Below are 24,268 nucleotides of genomic sequence, written 5' to 3' on the forward strand. Positions count from 1 at the left end.
TTAGAGTGGTGTCAAAGTGCCGAACAGACAGTTATTTTGTATGGTGTATTCATAAAATTGTTCAAACCAGGGGAATTCAGGATTATAAAAAGACAATGAAAAACAACTAGCATAACAGGGAAGGAGATATTTTTTACCACTGACCTTTATGGTGAGTTATTTTTCCGTGTTCTATATATGTTAGATTTTTGTTTACCAGAATCTCAATTTAACCACCTGTTTTCTTTGAAAGTGCATTAAGGTAATAGCTGTCAAACCTCAGTTCATGCATTGCAAAGAGGACCAACACTGAATTCAAAAGTGCAATGCATTAATCACTGTGGAAATATTGCAGAGGCAGTCCTCACAGTCTAAAAATCAGTGTGGAAACCACTGGATTCTATTTACTGTGGAGACCCTGTAATTTATATGGAATTTATATCCCATTATATACAATGGGATTTACCTGTCTAAATACAGGTTGAATGAATTTGACAAACCTTAAAATCGGGGTATTTGTATTAGATGTGCCCTCTGTGATGTATGTTTTTGTCAGATGCAATAAAGGTGAACCGTCTACAAAATATGATGGATTACAGAATGACAGCTCTGATTACTTGTACTGGACATGACGAGAGTGTTTTTACATGATGCTACTGACAAGAGTCATATTCCTATTTTTGTTTTCATATTGTGTACAGTTCGGTGATAATTGGTGTCTTTATAACGAGGAAAAAAAGACTACCAGTGGAAGTACTGATAAGTTGGCAGCAGCATCTGGTCATTTTAGGAGAATAATATACTGATATATTACTGTAGGTTAATCTACTAAAGTGCAGCAACTATTATGTTAAATACATTTTAGGCATATTTAAATTCTTATTTCTGGTTGTTGTTTTTTTTTGCTTTTTTTCACCTCTTTCACTGCCTTACCAACACTGCAGGAAAAATAAATAAATAATGGATTTAACATCTTCAGCTGCTTTAAAACCCCAAGAATATACTGATATATTAAAGTAATTCAAATGTGGCAGAAATGGAGAGTGCTCTTTTTTAGTGTCTTTGGTAGAAATTTTATTTTACATCACCACCTTCATTGCATTAATACCAGATATAAAGAATAAAAATGAAAGTAAATTTAGCAATACCAGCTTTTCATTATAGGGGATTAGGAATAAACAGATATAACACTGAAATAATTTGCTAAACTAAATGCAGCAGACATGCTGTTGGTTTCTGTTTGGCTAGAACCCAAAATATGTAAGGTCCCTTTTTACTTTTCCAGCTAAATATAGCTTTAAAAAGGTTCTGGTTCCTCATAACCAAGACCATAAAAACCTCCTACAACAAAGGTCAGACAACCAAGCCAAGGACCAGTACTGATCCACTGAAAGCAGCCTGCACAAAAATGCTAAAAATAAATTGAGTATTCTATGAAAGTATTTTAAATTATTTTGTCTCCAGGATGGATCTAGGTTTGTGTGTATATTTAAAAAAAAATGCTACTGAAGGAAGTACATAAAAGACATCAAGAAAGTTGTCTAATCCATATATCCATCCATATATCCATCCATATATATATATATATATATATATATATATATATATATATATATATATATATATATATATTCAATTCAACCTTTATTTATACAGGTTAGTCTCTTTGAGTTATGAGGACTCATTTACAAGAGAGACCTGTTTTAAAAAAAAAGAACACAGATGAGGTACAGACGACAATAGACAATCATATAAAAAACATTTAAAATGAAAAGTAAATAAAAGAAATGGTATAAAAATTAAACAAAACAGCTACATCGTAAAGTGGTGTAAAATGCTAAAACCAGGAACATGTCTGCATTGTTTTTTGTCATGAACTGTGCAGTTGTTTAAAGTCCCTTAGAGAGGTCAAAGTCGACAACTTCAGATATTTTTGCAAGATATTCCAGGAAACAGGAGCAGAGTAGGAGAAGGCCCTTTTGCCAAGTTCAGTCTGCACTGAATGAACTCTGCAGGTAATAATGTCCTGAGAGTGCACGCTGTAACTGCACTGACGAAGTGACATGTAGTAGGAGATATAAAATGGCAACAAACCAAGAAATTAATTAAATATGAGAATGTACCAGTGAAAGAGTCTACATGATGTGAATGATGACCAGTTAACCAGTGAATAAAGGGTGCAGTGGTGGTTATGGTTGTTACCGCCAGTTTATGAATCTTAGCGCACCATGATAGACAGCATCCAACATCTGCAGGGTGCTTGTAGGAGAGTTCATGTAAATAATGTCATATATATTATTTATTTATTTATTTTTTCTCTGTCCTCCGGTGGAACCAGACGTATCTCCCAGTCTCCCCCTCACCCCCCACCCGCTTCCCTGCTGCAGTCTTTTTGTCCTGTGAACCCTTAAAAAGCCTCTTTTTTTTCTGCATACCTCTTAATTCGAAGGATTAGTTGGTCTCTCAACAAAATTGATCAACTTCTCCTGACAGGAGTCAGGGCATAAGGAGGACCCTCTTACCTCGAAGGAAACAAATTGCATTCATGATGACAACTGGTTATTTTGCTGTTTGATTGGTGAGTTCTGAATTGTCTATAAATTTGTGTGGATGTGTTGAAACTCGACAGCACTCAGACTGAATTTGTGGAGCTGCAGCAGGGAGCTGGAGCAGCTGTTATCAGGACTGCGGACTTTATTGCAGCACACATGAAGGGAAAATAATCTTGGAGAAGTTGTAAGCTTGACTTTGGAGTAAAGGATCAATTCGGCTATTTTGGAGTTCCATCAGAGGAATATATACCAGCGAGACTTTAATTAGGCAGAAACAACAATTTCACGAGTTCTGCCTGACCCAAACTGTGGCCTTGATGCCGGACTTATCTCAACTCCTCCTGGAATGTTTTGAAAACAACAAAGATGCTTTGACTGTTTCCTCACCCCTCCCTTCCCCAAGGCCGTGGACGTGTGACAGAACCTCATCTGAGCTGATGATGAATGTCGCCTCTTATCTGTACAATGGCTGGGGGTGGGGCGCTTTGGACTATGCTACGACTTTCCCTTAAAAATTCAATGTTTTCACCGGTCTATATGTACATGTATAACATCTATTTATGTTGCTTTGCTGTTGTAGTTTTTTTGATGCCTCAAATCGTGTCCTGTCTAGGACATGACATGAGAGATCTTTTTTTATACTGTCTCCTCATGTTTTCTTCCCTTTTCTCATCTAAGCAAAATATTATTCTGAATAAGAATAAGAAAAGGCCGCGCTTTCTATAGTAGCAGCTTCGTGCACTCCGCCCATCTTTCGGATGAATGTACGTACATGTTCGCGTTGTATCTCGGTGCAATGCCAATAAAGTTTATTCTGATTCTGATTCTTCTGATTCTGATATGTCAATGTCAATATATAAAGACAACATTCTTTTTTTCATATGTTCAACCTTTATTTAGAAGATAAATCACATTGAGCCTCTGAGACTCATTTACATGTGAGATCTGTTTAGACAGACAAAAAGTAGTGAAAATGAACACGTAGGAAATTGGGGCAAAAAAAATTCCTATCAAACTCTTTCTGAGAATAACTGATAACATAATAATTTTATTGTTTAAACTGCTCGCTCGGTTTGAACAAAACAAAATACACTGATAAATGATGTGATTTGTTGTCATCACAAAACAAAAACTATTCCATGTATAAATAACTAAATACATCAACCTGTTCTCTTAAGCTTATATTAATAACTTATCTTGAAAAAATATGTGACAAAAAAATTCTAAACATCTTTTCTTGACTTTCATAAATAATGCAGGTGAAATTATAGATGACGTTTTATTTTCCAGTCAAGGACAATTGTGTTGTTCCAGTCCTAAAAACATTTCCTCCCACATTATATTACTTTAATATCAAAGGACAATCTCTTGTTTTACAGATGTTGTCCCCTTCCTTTATGTCCTTTGTGGTAAATAACACAATTTCAAAGCCATTTTACGGTTCATGCCATAGTAAATTGTTTGCCATGATTTAATGAAATGCACCCCTCTACCTCAGATTTAATGCTCTAAAAAGGAAGATGCTATAAAAAAAAAAGAAATAAAGCACCAGGGATAGGTGGAAAGATCATTGTGTTCATACCTTTTATAATGGACTCAAAGGCACATGTACTCCGTAAATCCCGACAGTCAGAAGTTTATCCTCAGAGCCACTTTGCAGCAGACTCACAGTGATAATAAATCTGCCGATTTTACTTCTTTTCTTCTTAAGAAGAACCTAAGTAGTTCCTCTTCCTGGACGTTTGCTTTTAAACGTGTACCATGTTTTATACCCTTGGCCAAGACATTGACCCCCTTGGCTGCCCTCAATATGCCCAATATATTGAATGAGTAGTGTAAAGTGCTGGATATAGAAAACTGTGTGTGTATGTGCACACGCACAAGTGTCTTTGTAGACCTTGGAGAGGCTAAGAAGGCACCATATTCTGTAAGTGTGGACCATTTACCATTTATCCATTCTTGTAAATCTGTACCTAAAGCAATTCAAGGTGCGAATGGCTGTATAACAGTCTGTGAAAAGGTGCCATGGTTCCATTGTAAGTGTTTAATAAGTGATGCCAAAAGCCATCACCTAAGTGTGAAGAGCACATCTTTCAGTCCTGTGTCCGTACTGTCCAGACTGTGGACATTTCTGTCCACAGTCCAGTTCAAGTGGACACAGCCGTCTGATCCTGTTAGTTTGTCCTGCATTGCGCTGTACTTCAAAAAAAATATTCCCATTCCACTAATGAATTCCACCTGTTGTTGCACTGAACTGTATTTTTAGCATTGCTCCATTAAAATGTGCCATGCACAGCTTAAAAAGACAGCTTGTTGTCTTCCATCTCCTCTCTTGTAATAAATAAACATATTTTCTTCTTGAATGGCTTGTAGCTGATCCTCTTATGGGAATTTAGTGCCGTTTATGATTCCTTTGTTAAAAAGAATGCTTAATGGTTTTATAGATATTCAATTCAATTCAATTCAAAAATACTTTATTAATCCCAAAGGGAAATTATTTGTTGTTGTAACTCGTGATCCTCATTTCATTAAGAGATGTTATAGATGCTGATGGCTGTAGGCAGGAAGGATCTCTTGTAAAGATCCATCCCACAGTGGATCCTAAGAAATTGGCAGTCTTGTGCCATTGGCTGTAACGTGTTCCTTCTCCTTTAATTTGTTACAATCTTGTATTAAATGTAGATATACAGTAGTTCCAATTTAGTCATCGAGTTGAAGTTTAAAATAAGGCCCCAAAATGAACTGATTCACTAAACAAACTATTTTCTTTTCAAAATTTTTCACACAAAACTGTTCCAAGAGTAATTAACTCGGGTGCAACACAAAACTTCAATAACTAAATCAAAATCAAAGTCTGTCTGTAACCAATCCATTTAATAATACAAAAACTAAGAAAGATTGTGTCAGAAATCATTCATTTAGATTGGCTTTTCATGAGATTATGGATTAATGATTTGGTTAAAACTCACAAAACAAGCACTCTTATTACTATTCTGCCATTATCTTTTCATTTCATCATGCTTTTCAATTTGCATCCCATTCAGGCAGCTTTAGAAAAATCTGCACAAAAAAACACATTAAAGTGTGCTGTGACTTTTTGAAGCAATATATTCTACAGTGTAAAATATATATATATATATTTTTTAATTCAAAGATTTTTACATACCAGCAATGTGAATTTGGTGAAAACATTGAAAAAAAAAACTATTAATTTGAAAATCTATAGCTCAAGTATACTTCCTAGTAGAAATATTGATCAAAAGTTAAGCTGATTGTTGAAAACTGGACTTTACAAGAATACAAGCACTGTGACATTTTTCTTGGTTTCACACAACCAGTCAGCTTTAGAGATTTCCCAACAGAGTTTAGCATAGAGTGGGATGATGTCACAGATTTAACCGTTGAGCTGTTAAAGCTTTCCAAAGTTTTGCAAGCTCCTCTTTTGCCAACATTGCATTTCTTCTATAGTTTATATATCCAAATGTCAGCCTTTGTGTCTTCGTTACCCAGTGTGCCTTTCACTGCTTCAATGGTTTCTCTTATATCGCCATGGAGGATAGAGTGCACTCTTCCAAATGCCCATAAACACCCGTGATATCTGAGCACAGCGATTTCTTTTCAAAACGGCAAGCAAAGAGTTTTTGTAACTTGTATTTTCAACTTAAAACATTGTAAACGCTAAAATGTGTACGTCATTTACACGTCAGCCACGTAGAAAACAAATGTTTTTGTCTCACTGGCTGTTTGAAGCTTAAGCGAGTCACAATTTAATTTCACAGGTCACCAACCCCTCACAAAGTCACACTTTTTTTTTTTTTTTGATTCATTGAAACTAAATAGAGCACAACTGATGAGGACAGTTACCTTGCAGCACGAAGAGTTTGACTCTCAGCTAAAGCCTTTCTGTGTGGTGTTTGAACATTACCAGATATTTATTTTTTCCATGCATGTACTCCTATTTCCTCCCACATCTAAAAATGGGCTGGTTGGGTTTACTGGGGACTCTAAATTGCCCTCAGGAGGGAGTGTGAGCATGCATAGAGGTTCATCGCTATGTGGCCCTTTGATGGGCATTGATCTGTCCAGGGTGTACACTCATTGATCCCTGGAGAAAAGCACCAGCTTCTCGTGACCCTGAACAGAATTAAACTGCTATAGAAAATGGATGAACATGGTATTATTTGTCCTTAAAGGATTTGCAAGGCCACCTGCTTGTGAATCCTTTAAGAAGTACATGTAAACATTGGTAAAGCTGGACTTTGTTTCCTCCTGAAGTATGTTGCAAATAAAAATGTATTGATTCTCGCTTACATTGACCAGATTGTTTCAGCAGATTTGTGCAGATGTCCCACTGGAGGGTCCCTGCTTGGACCCCATTTGACATTTTTCTAACCCTGAACTCCAGTCAGCACATCGTGTTTAATTCAGTAGCTTCTTCAGCTCGTTTGGTCTCATCGTATAGAGTGGTGGCTTGCTGACAAGACCGTTTTAATCCAAAATGAATGCTTACATGTGTAAGCATTCAAGCTTTATTGCTACAATTCAATTTAGTCTATGATTTATTTATTTATTTATTTAATTAGTTTTTACATCCCACTGCTTAAAACAACAAACAATGGCATTAGAGAACGAGATACAGGTTTTTGGTTACTATGGAAAAAATCCTAAAGAGTATATTTAAAAGTATACAGTTTTCTAATTTTCAGTTGTATTTTGTTGTTTTGACTTTGAAAAAAACACAATTAAAGTTGATGCAGCTCATTGCAGAACCACAATCATGGATGAATAATGAAACATTTTAAATTGTAAATGGACTGTACTTTTAAAGCGCCTTTCTATCTTATCAAGATACTCAAAGCTCTTAGCAACGCAATCTGTGTCCTCATGTAGCCATTCATACAGCACTCTACTAGATCTGTACAAAGATTAATCAGTGCTTTAAATTGCATTATATCTGAGACAATGAGGGGTTCAGTGTAGAACTGTCATTTCTAACCCCAACCTGGAGCCCGGCCCTGCCCTACCCAGATTAGGGCTGGACCGGTCCATAATAATGTGCTTAATGTGCGGGCTAGTTCAGTGTCAGGCTTTTGATTGCATCAGCGGACGCATGATGATCCAATTATATGGCTATGTGGCTTGCCATACTTTCACCAGCCGCATGCAGCCATTTCACTGCACACTGACCGGCCTTCAGATGGACTGCTGCCAGCTTTCCATCAGCTCAAAAGAACGTTCATTCAGCTGCCGCTGCTTTCAGCAGACGTGCGCGGCCAATGACCCAAACAGGTGAGATCACAAAATAGCTGACATGTCAGAGTAGGGTAGAGTTGCATTCGGGTCCAAAAAATCCGACCCGGCCCCAGTCTGGAACGATCATTTCCGAACCCCACCCGATCCGACGAATTAACAGTAGTTACAGGTCTGAACCCAAAAAAACCCTGACATTTGACTGCTTATATAGTTATTAACAGTCGGCGGACGTGTAATTATTGATAATTTGTCGGATCTGTTGGGGTTTGCAAATGATGGCCACGGGCTGGGGATGGGTCGAGTCGGATTTTTTTTTACCCAAATGCAACTCTAGTTCAATGTCTTGCCCAGGAACACTTCAGCATGTGACTGCTGGTGGAATCAAACCCCCAACTCTTACATTGGAGGACAACTCTCTAACCATTCATCCAGAGCCAACCCTTAACCCTTTTACATGTTAAAGCAATATTTCTGATCTATTGGAGTGGGCTGCTGTGGAGCTGGTTTTAACAAGTAATACTTCTTGTAAATAAATATCTGAACATCCTTAGTTTAGAAAAAAATTGTTTACATCTAAACAGACCGGCAAGCTGATAGCTAGTCACCATCTAGTACTCCTTTGGTCATTTATACACAGTAAGTCTAGCCCTCAGTTTCCATGTACTGCTGACAGGTCATAATGTTTTGCATTTTGTTATTGGTTTCCTGTTGGTGATGTTGTCTGCTGATATTTATTACTGATGTCCAGGCTTTTCGTAACAAAATTTGTCATATTTGCCTTGTAAAATGGACTTGTAATTTTTCTGTTAGCTAAAGTCGATTGACAGTGGCGGACGTCTAAAATTGGGTCTACTCTGAACATTAAGGAGTTGTAGATTGTTATCCATTGTTGTCATCACTCTTTGTTGAGAAATCAGGTCTCTCTTGTAGATGAGTTCCTGAGGCTCAATGGGATAAACCTGTCTAAATAAAGGTTGAATGAATAAACATCTATTTAATAAGTATTTTGCTAACAAACAGTTGTTAAAATTGTTTAAATACATCTGTCTGTCTGTCTATATATCTATCTATATCTATCTATATATATATATATATATATATATATATATATATATATATATATATCTACTTTGTATCTATCTATCTATTTATCCATCCATCCATCCATCCATCCATTAGCTTTACTTGCTTCTTCCTTTTCGGGTCACTGGTGCCCATATCCAGCAGTCACTGTGCGAGAGGTGGGGTACACCCAGGACAGGCCTCCAGTCCATCACAGGGACACATAGAGACAAACGAGACAAACAACCATTCACTCTCTCACTCACACCTAGGGACAATTTAGAGTTAGCACTCAGTCTAACACGCATGTTTTTGGTATGTGGGACGAAACTGGAGAACCTGGAGAAAACCCACAAATGCACAAAGAGAACATGCAAACTCCACCCATTAAGCCCTCGGCTGGGATTTGATCAGCAACCTTCTTCCAGAGAGGCAGCAGCTCTACCAACTGAGCCTTTGTGCCGACAGCAGTCTCAGCCGAATAAAATACAGGTTTAAGATTTAACTATTTATAACATTTCAACAGAAAACTACTCCAAAAGATCTAAATGATCCTTTTAATTTTGCACAGGAGAGCTTTTGATAAACAGTCCTGGTAGAAATACAGAACAACATACATCTTAGAAGACTGGAATTTAAGTCATGGTAGTGAATGTTAATTTAATCCAGCCACATGTATTTTGGAGATACTGATATTAATTTCTGACATGATTAAAAGGGGATTGTGACAGATAATACATGAGCCAGAGTAATAAAAAAAGACAAATGTAAATCGCTTGACTCACGCTGTGACAGTGATTATGGCTAAATTTAATGGAACATTTGTGCTTGGAGCAATGTATTCAGATACGGTTAATTAGAGTTGACTTCTGACCCTTTCTTTCACATTTCTTTAACAGCTGCACACTTTTTATCCTCCCCACAGGTATTAAAAAAGTGTCAGGATTTTTTTCAGGCCACTAAGCAGCCATTGTGCCTATCAAGCTAATGAATTTTGTCCAGTTCAAGCAAAAGTCAATTTAATTCTCTCTCAGTCGGTCTCAGCCAGAATGCATCCTCCTGTGTTTTCAGTAGTTTCTGTACATCAGCTGCTTTGTTTTCCCAGATGGCACATTAGTTTAGAGACGAGGTAGAGTGGAGAAAAATGTTATTACTTGTGACATAAACTGTTCACCCTGCGGAGCTGTGACCTAAAACAGTAACTCTTCACTAGACTTGAGGGTATATCGCAGCGGAACCAGCTCTAGCCTTGGATCTCTCTGTGAAAGACATTTAACGAGTTCCTGTGGATTTGTTGCAGATGGTTGTAAAAACATCCATTCTGATAAAGTTATTGTGTAAAATGTCAATAAAAAAAAGCAGAATGCAATGATTTGCAATACTCATAAACCCTTATTTTATTCACAATGTAACATGATAAACAGATCAGATTTTTATCCATCCATCCATTATCTTTACCCGCTTCTTCCTTTTCGGATCGCAGGGGTCACTGGTGTCCATGTCCAGCAGTCACTGTGTGAGAGATGCCTGGAATGGTCTTCAGTCCATCACAGGGATACATGGCGATTATGTCGCGGCTGTGGCTGAGTGGTTAGCACAGTCGTCCTCCAATGCATAAATTGGGGGTTTGATTCCACCAGCAGTTGCATACCGAAGTGTCCCTGGGCAAGACACTGAACTCCCAATTGCCTCCGATGTTTGTCCCATCGGTGTATGAATGTGATGAATCACTGATTATTCTTTATGTAGATCTAGTAGAGTGCTGTATGAATGGGTAAATGAGGGCATGGATTGTAATGTAAAGAGCTTTGAGTATCTCAATAGGATAGAAAGACACTATCTAAGTACAGTCCATTTATACAGAGACAAATGAGACAAACATCCATTCACTCTCTCACTCACACCTAGGGACAATTTAAAGGAACCAATCCAGTCAGTCTAACATGCATGCTTTTAGTCTGTGGGAGGAAACTGGAGTACCTGGAGAAAAGCCACGCATGCATAGAGAGAACATGCAAACTCCACCCAGAAAGGTCTCCTGCTGGGATTCGCTCCAGCGACCTTCTTGCAAAGAGGTGACATCTCTACGAACTTTGCCACCGTGCCAACCCAGATCAAATGTTGAAACTAAGAAATTGTTCCACGGGCGTCTGTGGTTTCCCCCCCCCAAAAAAAATCAAATTTTGATTACAGAAGAGCTTTGATGATACAATTAAATGTAGATGATGGGATTTTCAAAGTTTTCCAGATTTTATGCTGAGGAACAGTTTTTTTGCAGAGTGGTGAACCCCTGCCCATCTTTACTTCTGGGAGATTCAGCCTCTCTAAAATGCGCTTTTTATACACATTCCTTTTACTGAACTGTTGGCAAGTAATCAACGTAGTTGCAAGACGTTCCTCCAGCTGTTTCTTATTCACATCACTTACTTTTACAGCCTTTTGTTGCCTCTGTCTCAACTTGTTTTTAGACATGTTACTTACTGGTACCCCATGAACCAGAAGGAAGAAGCAGTTAAAGATAATGAATCGCTGGATTATGTGGCTGGTAACAAATTCAAAATGACCTTTTCTGTACAGTTACTTGGTTTAAACATTTGTTATGCTTACAATGTTCCATTATGAACAAATGAGCGTTTGTGAGATTTGCAGATCTCAGTGTTAATAAAGAAAAATACCACATTTGTTAACATGGAGGGAGCAGGATTAATAATTTGTACTGGAACTAGTCAATAGGAACGCTGGTCCTCTTTAGGTGTCAACTTTCATGTTTCATTCTGAGATCTAGCCACAGTAAAGACACTCTTTAGTTTAGCTTAAGTAACTTTCTTATAGATATTGCATTTTGCTTGTTTTGCATGAACATCCTCTCTCACTGAGTGAGTGAGCGAGAGGTCTGCTTGGTCAGAAATTCAGCTTTAACCAACAAATACATCAATCTTTCCTTTTGTCATTTGGTAAGTGAGTTGGTTTAGTACAAGGAATGCAATGTCTTGCATTGTTTGGACAGACACTGCTTACGAGCACGCACAGTGACTCGACTGCACAGAAATATAAAATAAGCTTGTTTCAAACATTAATGCAAACTACAGTTTTGCATTCATCCTAAGCCCCTTTGGCAATCTAATTATCTGTATCTAAGTCTCTATTTTAGACTCGTCCACGTTGTTGTGCTTATTCAATGACCCAAGTCATTATGATCAAATAATAAAGCATAAATTCTGCCTGGTTTCTTGTTGCAACTTGTAAATTTAATGCAGACAAGTAGGCTGTCCCTTGTGCTTTTGATGTTCTCTAATTAATTAGTTTCATCAGCCTCTCTATGCAACATCTTAAACCCTAATAGTCTGCTAACTTTGATGGGATCCACTCAGTGAGACCTTCAGATCACACTCAGTGTAATGAGATAGCTGCTTTGAAAGCCAGCAGGACCCTCAAATCCAATTTCAATGAAAATGGCCACAATTTCTAAATTTCCATCAGCTTATAGTAAACTTAAGCAAGCTTATAGTCCATACTGCATATTGAGCTCTCACTGGTTATTTTATTTTATTTTTTCAGACTATGCCTGGCCTCTACCCAGCGCCCTGTGCCCGATCTGGATCTACCTGGATGTGTTGTTCTCCACGGCCTCCATCATGCACCTGTGTGCCATCTCTCTGGATCGATACGTAGCTATTCGCAACCCCATCGAGCACAGCCGCTTTAACTCCAGAACCAAAGCAATGATGAAGATCGCTGCTGTCTGGACCATATCCATAGGTCAGCACATATTTATATTTGACATTTACTGTGTCAAAAACTCACTCTGCACACTTATGCACAGATTAAAGTCCTCCATTGATGCAATGGATTTCCGTAATTTTGAATGTGGACAAGACGATTTCTGTAATGGAGGGGGTACGTTTGTTTTGTTGTGGTCTTGTTAACGCCATCCAATCTGATGATGATATGGGGATTAAACTGGTGCTTCTTTCAACAAATAAAGAGAACCACAGTCAAAGTTTTACCCAATCAGAACAGAGTAGGGTGGGTGTTGCTGTCTGGTTCATGGCAGGTGTGTGTAGTGTTCCTAACAAAGACAGACAGCAGGTGAGAGCACCAATAAGCATTTCCTTTACTATTTACCATTGAGGACACCTCGCTACCCTAATGGAACCGCCCAACACCATTGTAGGTGATTACATGTCATTAGTTAAAAGTCTACATATTGTATGTGTTCACACGTGACCAGTTCACTGCAGCTGGGGAAGATATCAGAACTGATACACCATCACCACCACCTCTGCGTGAGCATCCTCCTGGTCCTCGAGGCAGAGAGAGTGCCACTGCAGGAGCTCACTCAGCCTGTTTGTGTCTCTCATGGTGAGAGAGGCTGTCTGCAGCTTTAGTTCTTTTAATTAAATAATAATGCTAAAAGACAAAAATGTATTCGCCCCAGATTATAACAAAGGTATACGTCTTCATTTAACTTAATCTTTCCTCGAAGTCACAAAGCTCTCTCTGTGAGAGAGTCAGTTTCAGGTGTTTGTAGTTTATCATAAATATCTGCTTATTTAAAGTCTAAACGGTATTATAGCAATAACAAGATATTTTGGCTTTTTGGATGTGCAAAACTTGCTCTTATTTAGCGGTTGATGATGCACAGGTAACCTCCAGGTGTAGACAAATTTCCAGTCAGAACATCTTTTTTCTTCTTTAATCCCTGTATGCAAGTTTAAAGAGTCTAAACCAGTGCGCCAGTTTTCTTCACTCAGTCATACCTTGGTAGTTACTCTTTGCAGAATGAAGGAAATAAACTGCAGGACAAGTGATATAATTTATCTTAAATGCCAGAAAAGCAGCTCCCCCTAAAATTAAATACCATAAATGCTGGTAAAATTGTGTCGTCTCTGTTGCCGAATTGAAGGGAAATATGCATCAATAACAATGAATTATCATTAAGTTTTAGGAGAGCTGTGCAATGTAATGTGATTTGTTATTTTTAAAAAAAAAAACTAGAAAAGCAGTGTCTCAGAAAGAATTATTGTAACTATGGCTAAAGCTGCACTGTCTTAAAAAATTACAGTGACTTGTAGGAAAACTGTGCAGCCTAAAATAAATGACAGAAAATGGTCAAAAACCTGTGATGCCAAACATTAATTTAAAAACATGTTAGAAAAGCTGCACAGTTTATTACTGTAAATGTTAGAAATGCTGTGCTGCCTGAAATAAATGACTGTGAATACAGGAAAGATTAGCAAAATTTGGAAATATTTGAAATAACCAAATAATGTATTGATATTTAACAATAAGGCCGGGTGCAAATACATTTTCATTTTGTCTGGATCCGAACCGGAGTTAACCATTTGTGGATCTATTCTAAACCAATAATGAGTAAATTAGTATTTAGTAAATTAAGACTTGTCAAGAAGCTAATGCAGCAGATTAAACAGAATCAATAACAAATGCATTTGCATGATTGCTGTCTGGAAGTGGAAGGGTATTGATTTTGGAGACGTTCTGTCCAACACTGTCACAGTAGGAAACTATTTTTTTCTGTATGTCAGGACACATCAGCCAATTAAAAAAACTAACAGTGTGGAGTTCCTCTGAGACCTGAGAAAGGCGTATAGGTTCATCTCATGGAACCATAAATCATTGTTTAGAAAGGTGTATAGCCAGAAAAATAGTTTGAAAACACTTTTCTGCCTCTTTGCTGATATAACAGGTTGAATGTCATTTGAACCAATCTGATAACTTTTTTCATGAAACACTCCAAACATCCAGCCTTAATTAGAGCCCAAGTGCTGCAAAGCAGCAGAAGGCCATGTTGTATTTGAACTGATTATTATTATATTATTTTATTGTCTCCCAACAGTTATAGTTTTAGTGGACCGAGCATAATAAAATTAACCATTTATGTAGAACTAGCATAAATATGGGTAACGCAAAAATACAGCTATATAGGCAAGGCAAGTTGGCTCACTAGTGCCATCTTGGGGATGAGATGGGGTAGAGGTAGGGCAGCCATTTCGAGACCCGAAAGTCCTTAGTTCGATCCCCAGTCATTCTCACATATCGTGGTGTCTCTGAGCAGGAAACCTAATTCCTAATTGCTCCCCGAGCACTTACATAGCTGCCCACTGCTCCACCTGGGTGTATCCCAAGTGTGTTGGGTTGAACCAATTTCACCATTGTATGGGAACATGCAGTTATGACAACACATAGCACTTTTATTTTTTTGTTTATTTATTTTGATTGTGCCACCTACAAATACTTTAATTTGCGCATACAAAATTTAGTACATTGATCCCTCACTGCAGATCTACAAAAAAGTCTCTTGGCACCATACTGTAAATTTTACATTGCGCCACCTAGAGGCAATTAAAAATACATTATTTTGTTTGGAAAAATCTCCCACTAACTGTTTGTCCCATCAAACTTGTTAAGGAAGTGTTGACCTTTTGAATGGACAACAAAATAGTTTGTTGCCAGCAACAAGCAATTGGTGCAGCTGGGGCATAATGGTGAACTTGGAGGCGTCGCCATTGGGGCATAAATGGCCATAAGTCACATACAGGTTATATGTTGTCCCAGCTGGTTTTAACGTCCACGTATTATTTTTTCTTACCTTGACACAATGATGTAGCTGTACCATAGTTATGTTTAGGCACCATATTGTGTTGACAAATACTACACGTATTTTAAAATTACGTATTTTATGTGGGATAAAATTATTTTGCTTCTAATTCAACCAGAATGGCCAGAACAGTTTGTTGAAGAGGTAGCATTAATATTATGAAGTTCTGGCTAATGTTACCATAGCAACCAGCTAATTTTGTGAGAAAAAAAAAACACCTTCTTGAAGCAAAGCCAGGGATGATTAAATGCTTGTTAACGGTGCCAAACAGTGCCACTATGACCAGTTTCACTCAGAAAAAAGTACTTGCTCCCTAAAACCCTTTAGAAATCTTTGGAAATGCAGGCTTCATCTTGTGCTGTATACACATGGATAACTTTCAGTAAATGTGAATCACCTGTAGACACAAAAAATATCTCCTGGACCTACAGGCTCCTTTCTTCAGGACGTTGGCCATTTTGGATCAAAACTGATTGCTAAATTTGACCTTTTTGTTCCATTCTTTCACGGCACATGGTTGCCGCCTCGGCATCTGACTCTGCAAACTATGATGTGCACTCAGCCCAGACCACCCAGTGCATGAGGGTCCTTTATTGCTGTTTGAAGTTTTAATTAGAAATGCGTTCCTATTCTTTAGAATTAATTTATTTAGCACCAAAATGTATTGTTTCTTGTAATTAGTAGCAGATACATTCAGTTTTGATATTACCATCAACTAGCTTTGAGCTGTTTTAACCCATAAAGTTGATTTTTAAAGAATTTGTCTGTTTTATTTGTTTGTTAATTTATCTATTTATTTATTGCACTTGGCTTTGAAAGTCTTTGAAAGTCAAGTCTGTTGAATAGTCTTTGTTCAGAAACAGAATTAGTTCTGTTGAGTTTCAAAGCAAAAACAAAACATATATAGCCACCTACCTAACTATATTATTGTCTGGAAAGTAACGTTTTGCTGTACGACTTTTACAATTAATACTTTCTAATCTTTACACGCTTTTTTTTTTTGCACTAAGATTAAACCTAATTCTGAAATTTGGATGTTGACATTTTTATTTATTTATTTAATTTATTTATTTTTTTATGTATATCCATCTATTCCCTAAAACAAACAAAATACACCTTACTCAAAGGCTACAAGTATTTACCTTATGGGAAAATAAGCGATTACAAGGGTGAATTACTTTTTTGGAGTGAGGTTTATTCTCAAGTGAAGGAGTTCCAGTATCTTGGGGTTTTGTTCAGGAGCGAGGGAGAATGGAGCCTGAGATCAACAGACAAATCGGTGCAACTTCCACAATATTGCGGTCTCTGTGTGTCTGTGTGTTGTTGTGAAGAACGGGCTGCGCCGCAAGGCGAAGCTCCCTGTGGGCCTCCATGCTGAAACTGCTGCCCCTACTACCTGACTCAAGAAGAGAAAGATAATGTTTGGAGGGATATAACATGTTTTTAACATTTAACTTGTGTTTCATATGATCTATCGTCCACAAGACGGAGCAATATTATTTTACACGTTTGTTTGTCTAAACTTCTATAAAAATATCTCAAAAAGCACTGAAGAGATTTTAATGGAACTTTCATAAAATAATAAATGGGCATGGCTTTACAAGTGAATAACTTTTGGAACCAACCCAATTCAAGATTGGTGCCACAGCTAACTGACATTGGAAGACATATAAAGGGCTATAGCCAAATTTACGTGTATTAAGCTAACATCAAATGTAGTAGCTGAGGCCCATACCCACCATATACTTTGAGTGCAACAGACCATTGCTTAAAACGTTAGTATTTAATAGTACAGACTGTTGGGAAAAATATCTCGTTAACAACTAATTAACTTTAGTAGTAGACACAATTTAAGTTGGCCATCACATTTACCAGCAATCGACCTTAGCCTATAGAAAGCAGCTACAACTGAGTGAATTTTACAGAAAGCAGATGGCTGACATTCATTTACAACACCCAAGCATGCCACATCACACAACATTTAATGAGATCGTATGACATTGAGTGTAGATATTTTCAAGGTTTAATCAAAATGACTACATCTCCATCTTTTCCTAACTTAATAAAGTTAATTGTAGTTTCTTAGCCTGGTTCTTTCAAGGAATGCTGGGCCTTTTACAACTAAAAACATGATTTCAACATGTGAAGTACGTGCAATGTTTTACTTAGCTTACAATACTTTAGACATGTGATGATTTGGAGTCTCTTTGGCAACTTGTTTTTCTATTTAATATGTTGGATTATTCCTTAAGGTTTGTCCCTTTCCTATTCAAAAAAGTTCAAGACAAAAACAACTGGACTTTATTTGTAACTGAAGACGTTTTGCTTCTCATCTGAGACGCTTTCTCAATTCAAAGAACAGGGAATGTGGGGTTCAAGTTATAAAGTTGAGGTAATGCATACATACACACATACATACATATGCAGATTGCCCTATCACACCTCACAGTAGACTCCCTTTCCTATTGTATAAAATGAAATGTTATTATTTGAGAAAAAACAACAATGCGTTGCTCTGTGAATGTGCCCATTAGTAAACCATAAAGCATCTTATCACCAGAAAATTGGTTGGTCCACTGTAGGTGTGTACTGCTTACTGGGGAAAACAGTTTGTTTGTGACTCCTCAGACTGATGAAGCCCTTCACATGCAGGACAAAACCTTTCTCAACCAAAAAAATAATAAATATACTGTCCAGATGACCTGACTGAACATTGTTGGATGCCCATAAGTGGTTGTATAAAATCTAAATTGCTCCGTTTGGGAAGTGAAATGGCAAGCAGCTGCTGGAGGGAAACAACCTTGTGGTTTCCAACTTTTGAAGGATGTTTCCACTGTGCCACCCAAGAATCCATTTGCTCCAACCTCCCTTGTGATATTTTCTGCTGAATAATCAAGTGAAGAAATCAATTTACTAAGTAGGTTTGTGTGCATGTGCACTTTCTCTAAGCAGAGTGTTTGGGGATCAGATGACTTTTAAAACTTTTCTCACAGCAGTCCTGCCTTCTCGCTAACCTCAGACCTCCCCTGATGTCAGTTTGTGCCCTTTTAAACCTTCTACGTCATAGCATACTTACATGAACACACTCATGCACACTTACAGACTGCCTGAGTGGATTATAGCATTCTCCGACCTTGCTGCAAATGAGTCTCTATGCAAACTCCTTACAGTATTTCATGAACCACCCTAAGGATGAATTATTGACACATAAACCACAATATTTCTCCAGAAGACTTTTACTGCTATTGAGGCTTATATGGAAACCCCCAGAAAACATAACACTATGCATGTTATAATTCAGATTTTGTGTTGCCAATACCATTATTTAAAGATAAGTATTATCCAATACCAAGCCTCAGTCTGATTATTGCATCGTTGTATTGTTTTAGGTACATTACAGTTGTTTATATCAGTGCCATCTTGTGCTTGATGCCTTAGTTCAATTCAACCTTTATTTATACAAGTTATTCAGCCACGAGGACTCATTTTTAAAGAGAGACCTGTTTTAAACAAAGAACAAAGATGACAACAGTAGACAATCGTAAAAAAAGCATATAAAATGAAAGGTAAATGGAATAAATTATATGAACAATTTAAAATAAAACAGCTACATTATTATAGTAATTCTTTGTTGCAGTAAAGAAAATCTTTGTTCATTTTTTTTTTTTTCCTGTTACAATGATTATCAACAAGCAAACAAAATACCAGGTAACAGGAAACATTTTTATACATCTTGGGAAGCTCTGTGTTGAGTCTGTTGTGCTGGGATGTATAGGATGTGATGTGACTTCAACAGTGAGACTTTCTCCTGCAACTATGGGCTGCTCATCCAAAGCAATAAGTTCAGTCACCCATTCAATAACTTTAAGACAATTACGAGAAAAAAAACAGTGCTTTTGTCACTTTTTTAAAGACCTCCAGTTGATGCAGCACATGGGTGGACAGTAAAAAGTCATTGTTTTGAAGCCTAGCTGTTGCCATCTTGCAGCTTGTTGTTGTCCAGAGTTTTCGAACTGTTCTCTCTTTGGAATTCAAAGATATCGCATCACAATGAATGGTCTTACAACTCCTGTACAGCAGCCATGCTGCACCCATACCTGCCAACATTTGGCAATGAAGGACACCTGTGCATGCCCCTCCCTCACCACCTTGGAAAATTTGGAGAGAAAAAAATTGCTCAAAACTATGCATTTCCCAGACATTTGAAGTGCATTTTACTGAATATCTAAGATTAAAAAAACAACAACATAAAATCAGTATGTCACATCATTATTGAAAAATGGAATACCGAACACTATATGCTGAGCTTTATCTATCATACTTGAAAATTCCCTTATTTTATCACTTTTTCACACTGAACACTGGTGAGTTTGTCTTAACTGCATCATATTGTACTTTTATTACAATTTTGTCCATTCTTTTTACACTATTTTCCCTTATATGACCTGCAGGCACACAGCCACGGCATTAACAGGGAAGCCAAGACAGCACTTGTGAAATGCCAAACATTTCCGTGTCCTAAAACGGGAAACGGGCTAAGTGAAAGTTCTAAAGTGGGAATGGCCCCTTAACCTGCTGGTAGGCCCCTGGGCTAAATGGTGCTGTAGGCCCTCCAAAAATCTTAGTCTTCCCTGACATAAAATTTTACCCAAAAAAATCACCATCTTCGGTCTGAACATACATTGAGAACACCAGCATATAATCCCAAAAGAACACTTTTAAAGGCAGAAGTAAAGAAAAAAAAAAAACAAATATGCAAGTTTATGTTATTTTATACCGAGTGTATAAGTATTTTTTAAATATCACCCTTTAGAATTTAACAACGTTACATTACTGCAAAGTCACTCTTTCAGTGACAAGCTTTAGTTTTATCACAAAGGGTCAACAGGCGCATTGTGCAGGTTGTTATGTCTGAAAATTACAAATTATGAACTTGTTGCTAAAAATAATAGAACATTAAAAATCACACAATTGGTAATAATATGGCAAAACAAAAATCAACTGAATCAATTAGAAAAATGTCAGTTATTTTTCATATTTTATCACTAAATTAATTACATTTAAGATTAAGTTTGGTTCCAAATATTAACAATTTTGCTCATCCAAATCCCCCAAACCGTTTTCAATGCTGTAACATGATGTAGGATTCAAATTTTCAGATTTTTATGATGAACACCTAATACACACTTTGAAAGAGAGAACAACAGAAGAAAAAAAATCTCAAGCTAAACGGAGATACACCGTTACTTCAGTTTTGTTCAAACAAACCTTCCTCTTTAAGTGCAATTATTGTTTTATTCCAAAAACTACAGCAATAAAAACAACAAATCAAACTGAGACAGATGCTCAAACAAGCTGTGCACGCTCCTGCAGTGGCGGATCAAAACTTTGGCGCCGGTCTCATTTTCTCCCAGTCTACACATGACACACCTGTTCATTGATGTTTCCACCCCAGCACCCCGGGTCACTGTTATAAGGTCACATGGATGAGGACTGGTAAATAATAATCTTTAACTGTCAAGCTGGAGTCAAAGAGCAAGATGAATATTTTTTTTTATTTTTTTTTTTACTTTATCCACACCAGAAATGATTATGGAAATTGATGAAGCAACTAATGGTGATGACAGGTCATGATTTATTAAAAAATTTTCACACCAAATGCTTTGCCACATCTGTCAAACAGCCTATACTAGCTACAAGATGAGATGCAACATGTCAATTAAGATTTAGACACTACATGCAATAGAATAGTGAATCCTTTTTGTGTAATGGTCTAATTTTATAAAATGTTGTGTCGGTAAATATAATGTATTGACAGTTTTATTTTTGATCCAATTTCCATCCATCCATCCATTATCTTTACCCGCTTCTTCCTTATTGGGTCACTGGTGTCCATATCCAACAGTCATTGTGCAAGAGGTGGGGGACACCCTGGACAGGTCTCCAGTCCATTGCAGGGACACATAGAGACAAACGAGTAAAACAACATTGTAGAATTGTGCCACTCGGAGTGGCTGCATGTTGGAGTAGCTCTGTTACTTTCATTCTGGGATATTGTTTTTGAAAACTTTAATTCCTCTTTTTTTCTGGATGTAAATCCCTTTTTCAGATGATTATTTACTCTGGTATTGGATGATGTGCAGCTGGAAGGACTTTTACTGAAACCTTGTTACTTTTGGTTATTTGTTATGATGGTAACCATGGCAACAAGGCGTTTTTTTTGTTTTTTTTTTTACAACCAGAAGCAGCTGATTAACATCTCAAAAGTTCAAATACCTCAACTACAGCCCCAAATTTCAAATGAGTTGAAAAGGAGGTGCCATGGACAAATTCCCGTCAACCTGGTGGCGGCGCTCAAGTACCTGACTGCCAAGATCCTGGAGTCAGGGTCACGGGGGTCGCTGGTGCCCATGTCCAGCAATCACTGTGCGAGGGGCGGGGTACACCCTGGACGGGTCGCAAGTCCATCACAGGGACACATAGAGACAAACGAGACAAACAACCATTCACTCTCTCACTCACACCTAGGAACAATTTAGAGTTACCAGTCAGCCTAACATGTATGTTTTTGGTCTGTGGGAGAAAACTGGAGTACCCAGAGAAAACCCACATATGCACAGAGAGAACATGCAAACTCCACCCAGAAAGGCCCCCGGCTGGGATGCAATCTTTCCAGAGACCTTCTCCCTGAGTGGCAGCAGCTCTACCAACCACGTCACCGTGCCACCCTGATCCATTTTCGTGAAAGCCAAAAACCAGCACATACATTTACTCTTACACTGCAGTGGAACAGAAACCAGTAGCACATATTTGAACTTAGAGAGCTGAGCAGTGCATTTAAAAGGATAAATAATTTTTTTTATAAACTTTTGTTTAGATACATTTAGTTTTGTACAGAAACCAAGAAAGGCAATGATTAGCAATATTTAATGATGTCTCAAAATTATTTATCACATTTTCTTGGGATAATTATGCTTGTTTTGTAGTGATAACTGTTTGGAAATATTGAGATGACAAGCTTTTTTTTGTATCTTATTTTAACCTAAAACATTAGCTAGAAATCGTTATAAAATTGTGTTGTGGGGTAACCTGCTTGCATGCACACACTCACACAGTTATATAATTTCTTCCCTTTCATGATGGTGGGCCACATTTAGTTGCAATGGTGGTTTTACCCAGAGAATACGAATGGAGGACAACAGACTCAAGCTCTTACTAATAAAGTAGTTTATTTCCAGTGAGGTGCTATATACAGTATACTATTGGTGATTGGGAAACTGGGAAACAGGAGTGCAGTGAGTGGTAGAATTGAGAGAAGGACAGAGGACTCCAGGTAGGTTACGTCCAGAGTTGGAGAGCGCAGGTGGAGCATGGAGGAAAGTGTTTGGATGGCGGCGGAGCAGCTGAAGGAGATCCACAAGGAGGTTACAGGAACCCAACGGTAGGTACAGGAGTCAAGGATTCGAGGAAGGTGACAAGGGACCCAGGACTGGAGGCCTACATAACTGAAACATCAAGGGAATGGTACCAACCATGTACTTTGTACAAGGGGTAAAAAGTAGCATTACCCCAATTTTATGCCATGGGTCATGGAAAACCACAAGTTAGAAACCCAAAGTGTTTACACCGACAGTGTTCTAGCTGTGGTCGGCTACTTTAGCACGCCACATTCAACGGCTGAGTACACAAATATTAGGTTTTAAAGGGTAAGAAACATGACCAAAGAATAAAGATCACAGCAATTGCAGCAATCTACTTTTCTTGGTTCATCTGAAAAAAGAAGGTGTTGAGTATTTTTTGTTGTAAGAGCAATAAAAGAGTGTATTGATTTTATATAGTCTAAAGTGATGAACATAAAGGATCAAGCGTGTGGACCATGAACACATCAGACATTTGCAATAATGTGGAGCTTCATAATCTTTCTTCAGTTTGTTTTTGAGCTTTTTTGTGATAAATATGTTCATATTGACTCCTAAATCTGAAGAGGTCTCTGTGTTCCTGCTGACCTTTTATTGAACCAGTGCCAAAACATTCAGTGGTGGCTGAGGTCTGAGTGGCTTACATCAATCGATGCTGATGGATTAACAATGAAACGTCCATTTGAGGGTTTATTAACTCACCACCGAAATATCAACTTTTATGTCTCTTTTAGACTATTTTTGAGCCACTTCTGTTTGATTTGTCGCTCTTGAGATCCGTAAGGCCTGAGGTGTTGGCTTTAAAACACAGTTCCAGACACAAAAGTCTCCTTGTTTGCAACAAACATTAAAAATCTAGCATGTGATGGGTTTGTTAGAACACAATCAATGTATTTTTTTGATCAGATTAGAGCCATGGAGATCTTGGAGGAGTGGTTATGCAGCCAGGCTTTACACAAAACAGGATAGTTCACCCTTTCAGAAATATTTGGAAAGAGGCAAAGCTCTAGTGTGGCCCTTAGCTACAAAATAAAGCAATACTGGTGAACAAGACCAAAAATATAGAAATTGTTCAAGAGTAGTACAAAATATTTTTTTTTTATTATTTTTATGTGACGTGTCTTTATGTTTCCTATTTTGTTGCTTAAATATCCATTTTTCCAGTTCCGTGGTACAGTAAGTGCATCTGAAGGGTCAAAAACATTAAAGTTATTACAAAAGATAAAGGGATACATGTATAGACTCTTAGTGGAAAAATATCTACTTGATCAGCCAACTAAGTAATCAGACAAATTTGAGCAGTTTCAGTTACTTTCCACCACTTGGCCTAAGTGCCTAACCTTTTTTGGGGGGGGTCCTCCTGTATATATATATATATATATATA

At 37.6% G+C, this 24,268-nt stretch overlaps 1 protein-coding gene across 1 annotated transcript in view; it reads left to right on the top strand.

Moving 5' to 3' along the window:
* Positions 1-24,268, top strand: part of htr2cl1 (5-hydroxytryptamine (serotonin) receptor 2C, G protein-coupled-like 1) — a 93,555-nt gene that overhangs the window by 11,461 nt on the left and 57,826 nt on the right. Inside the window, exon 2 of the mRNA XM_037688324.1 lies at positions 12,405-12,605. Within this exon, the coding sequence (XP_037544252.1) occupies positions 12,405-12,605 (201 nt within the window). The remainder of the gene's footprint in view (positions 1-12,404; positions 12,606-24,268) is intronic.

Source organism: Nematolebias whitei, chromosome 1, assembly GCF_014905685.2.
Source record: "Nematolebias whitei isolate Nwh7 chromosome 1, NemWhi1, whole genome shotgun sequence".
Classification (NCBI taxonomy): Eukaryota; Metazoa; Chordata; class Actinopteri; order Cyprinodontiformes; family Rivulidae; genus Nematolebias; species Nematolebias whitei.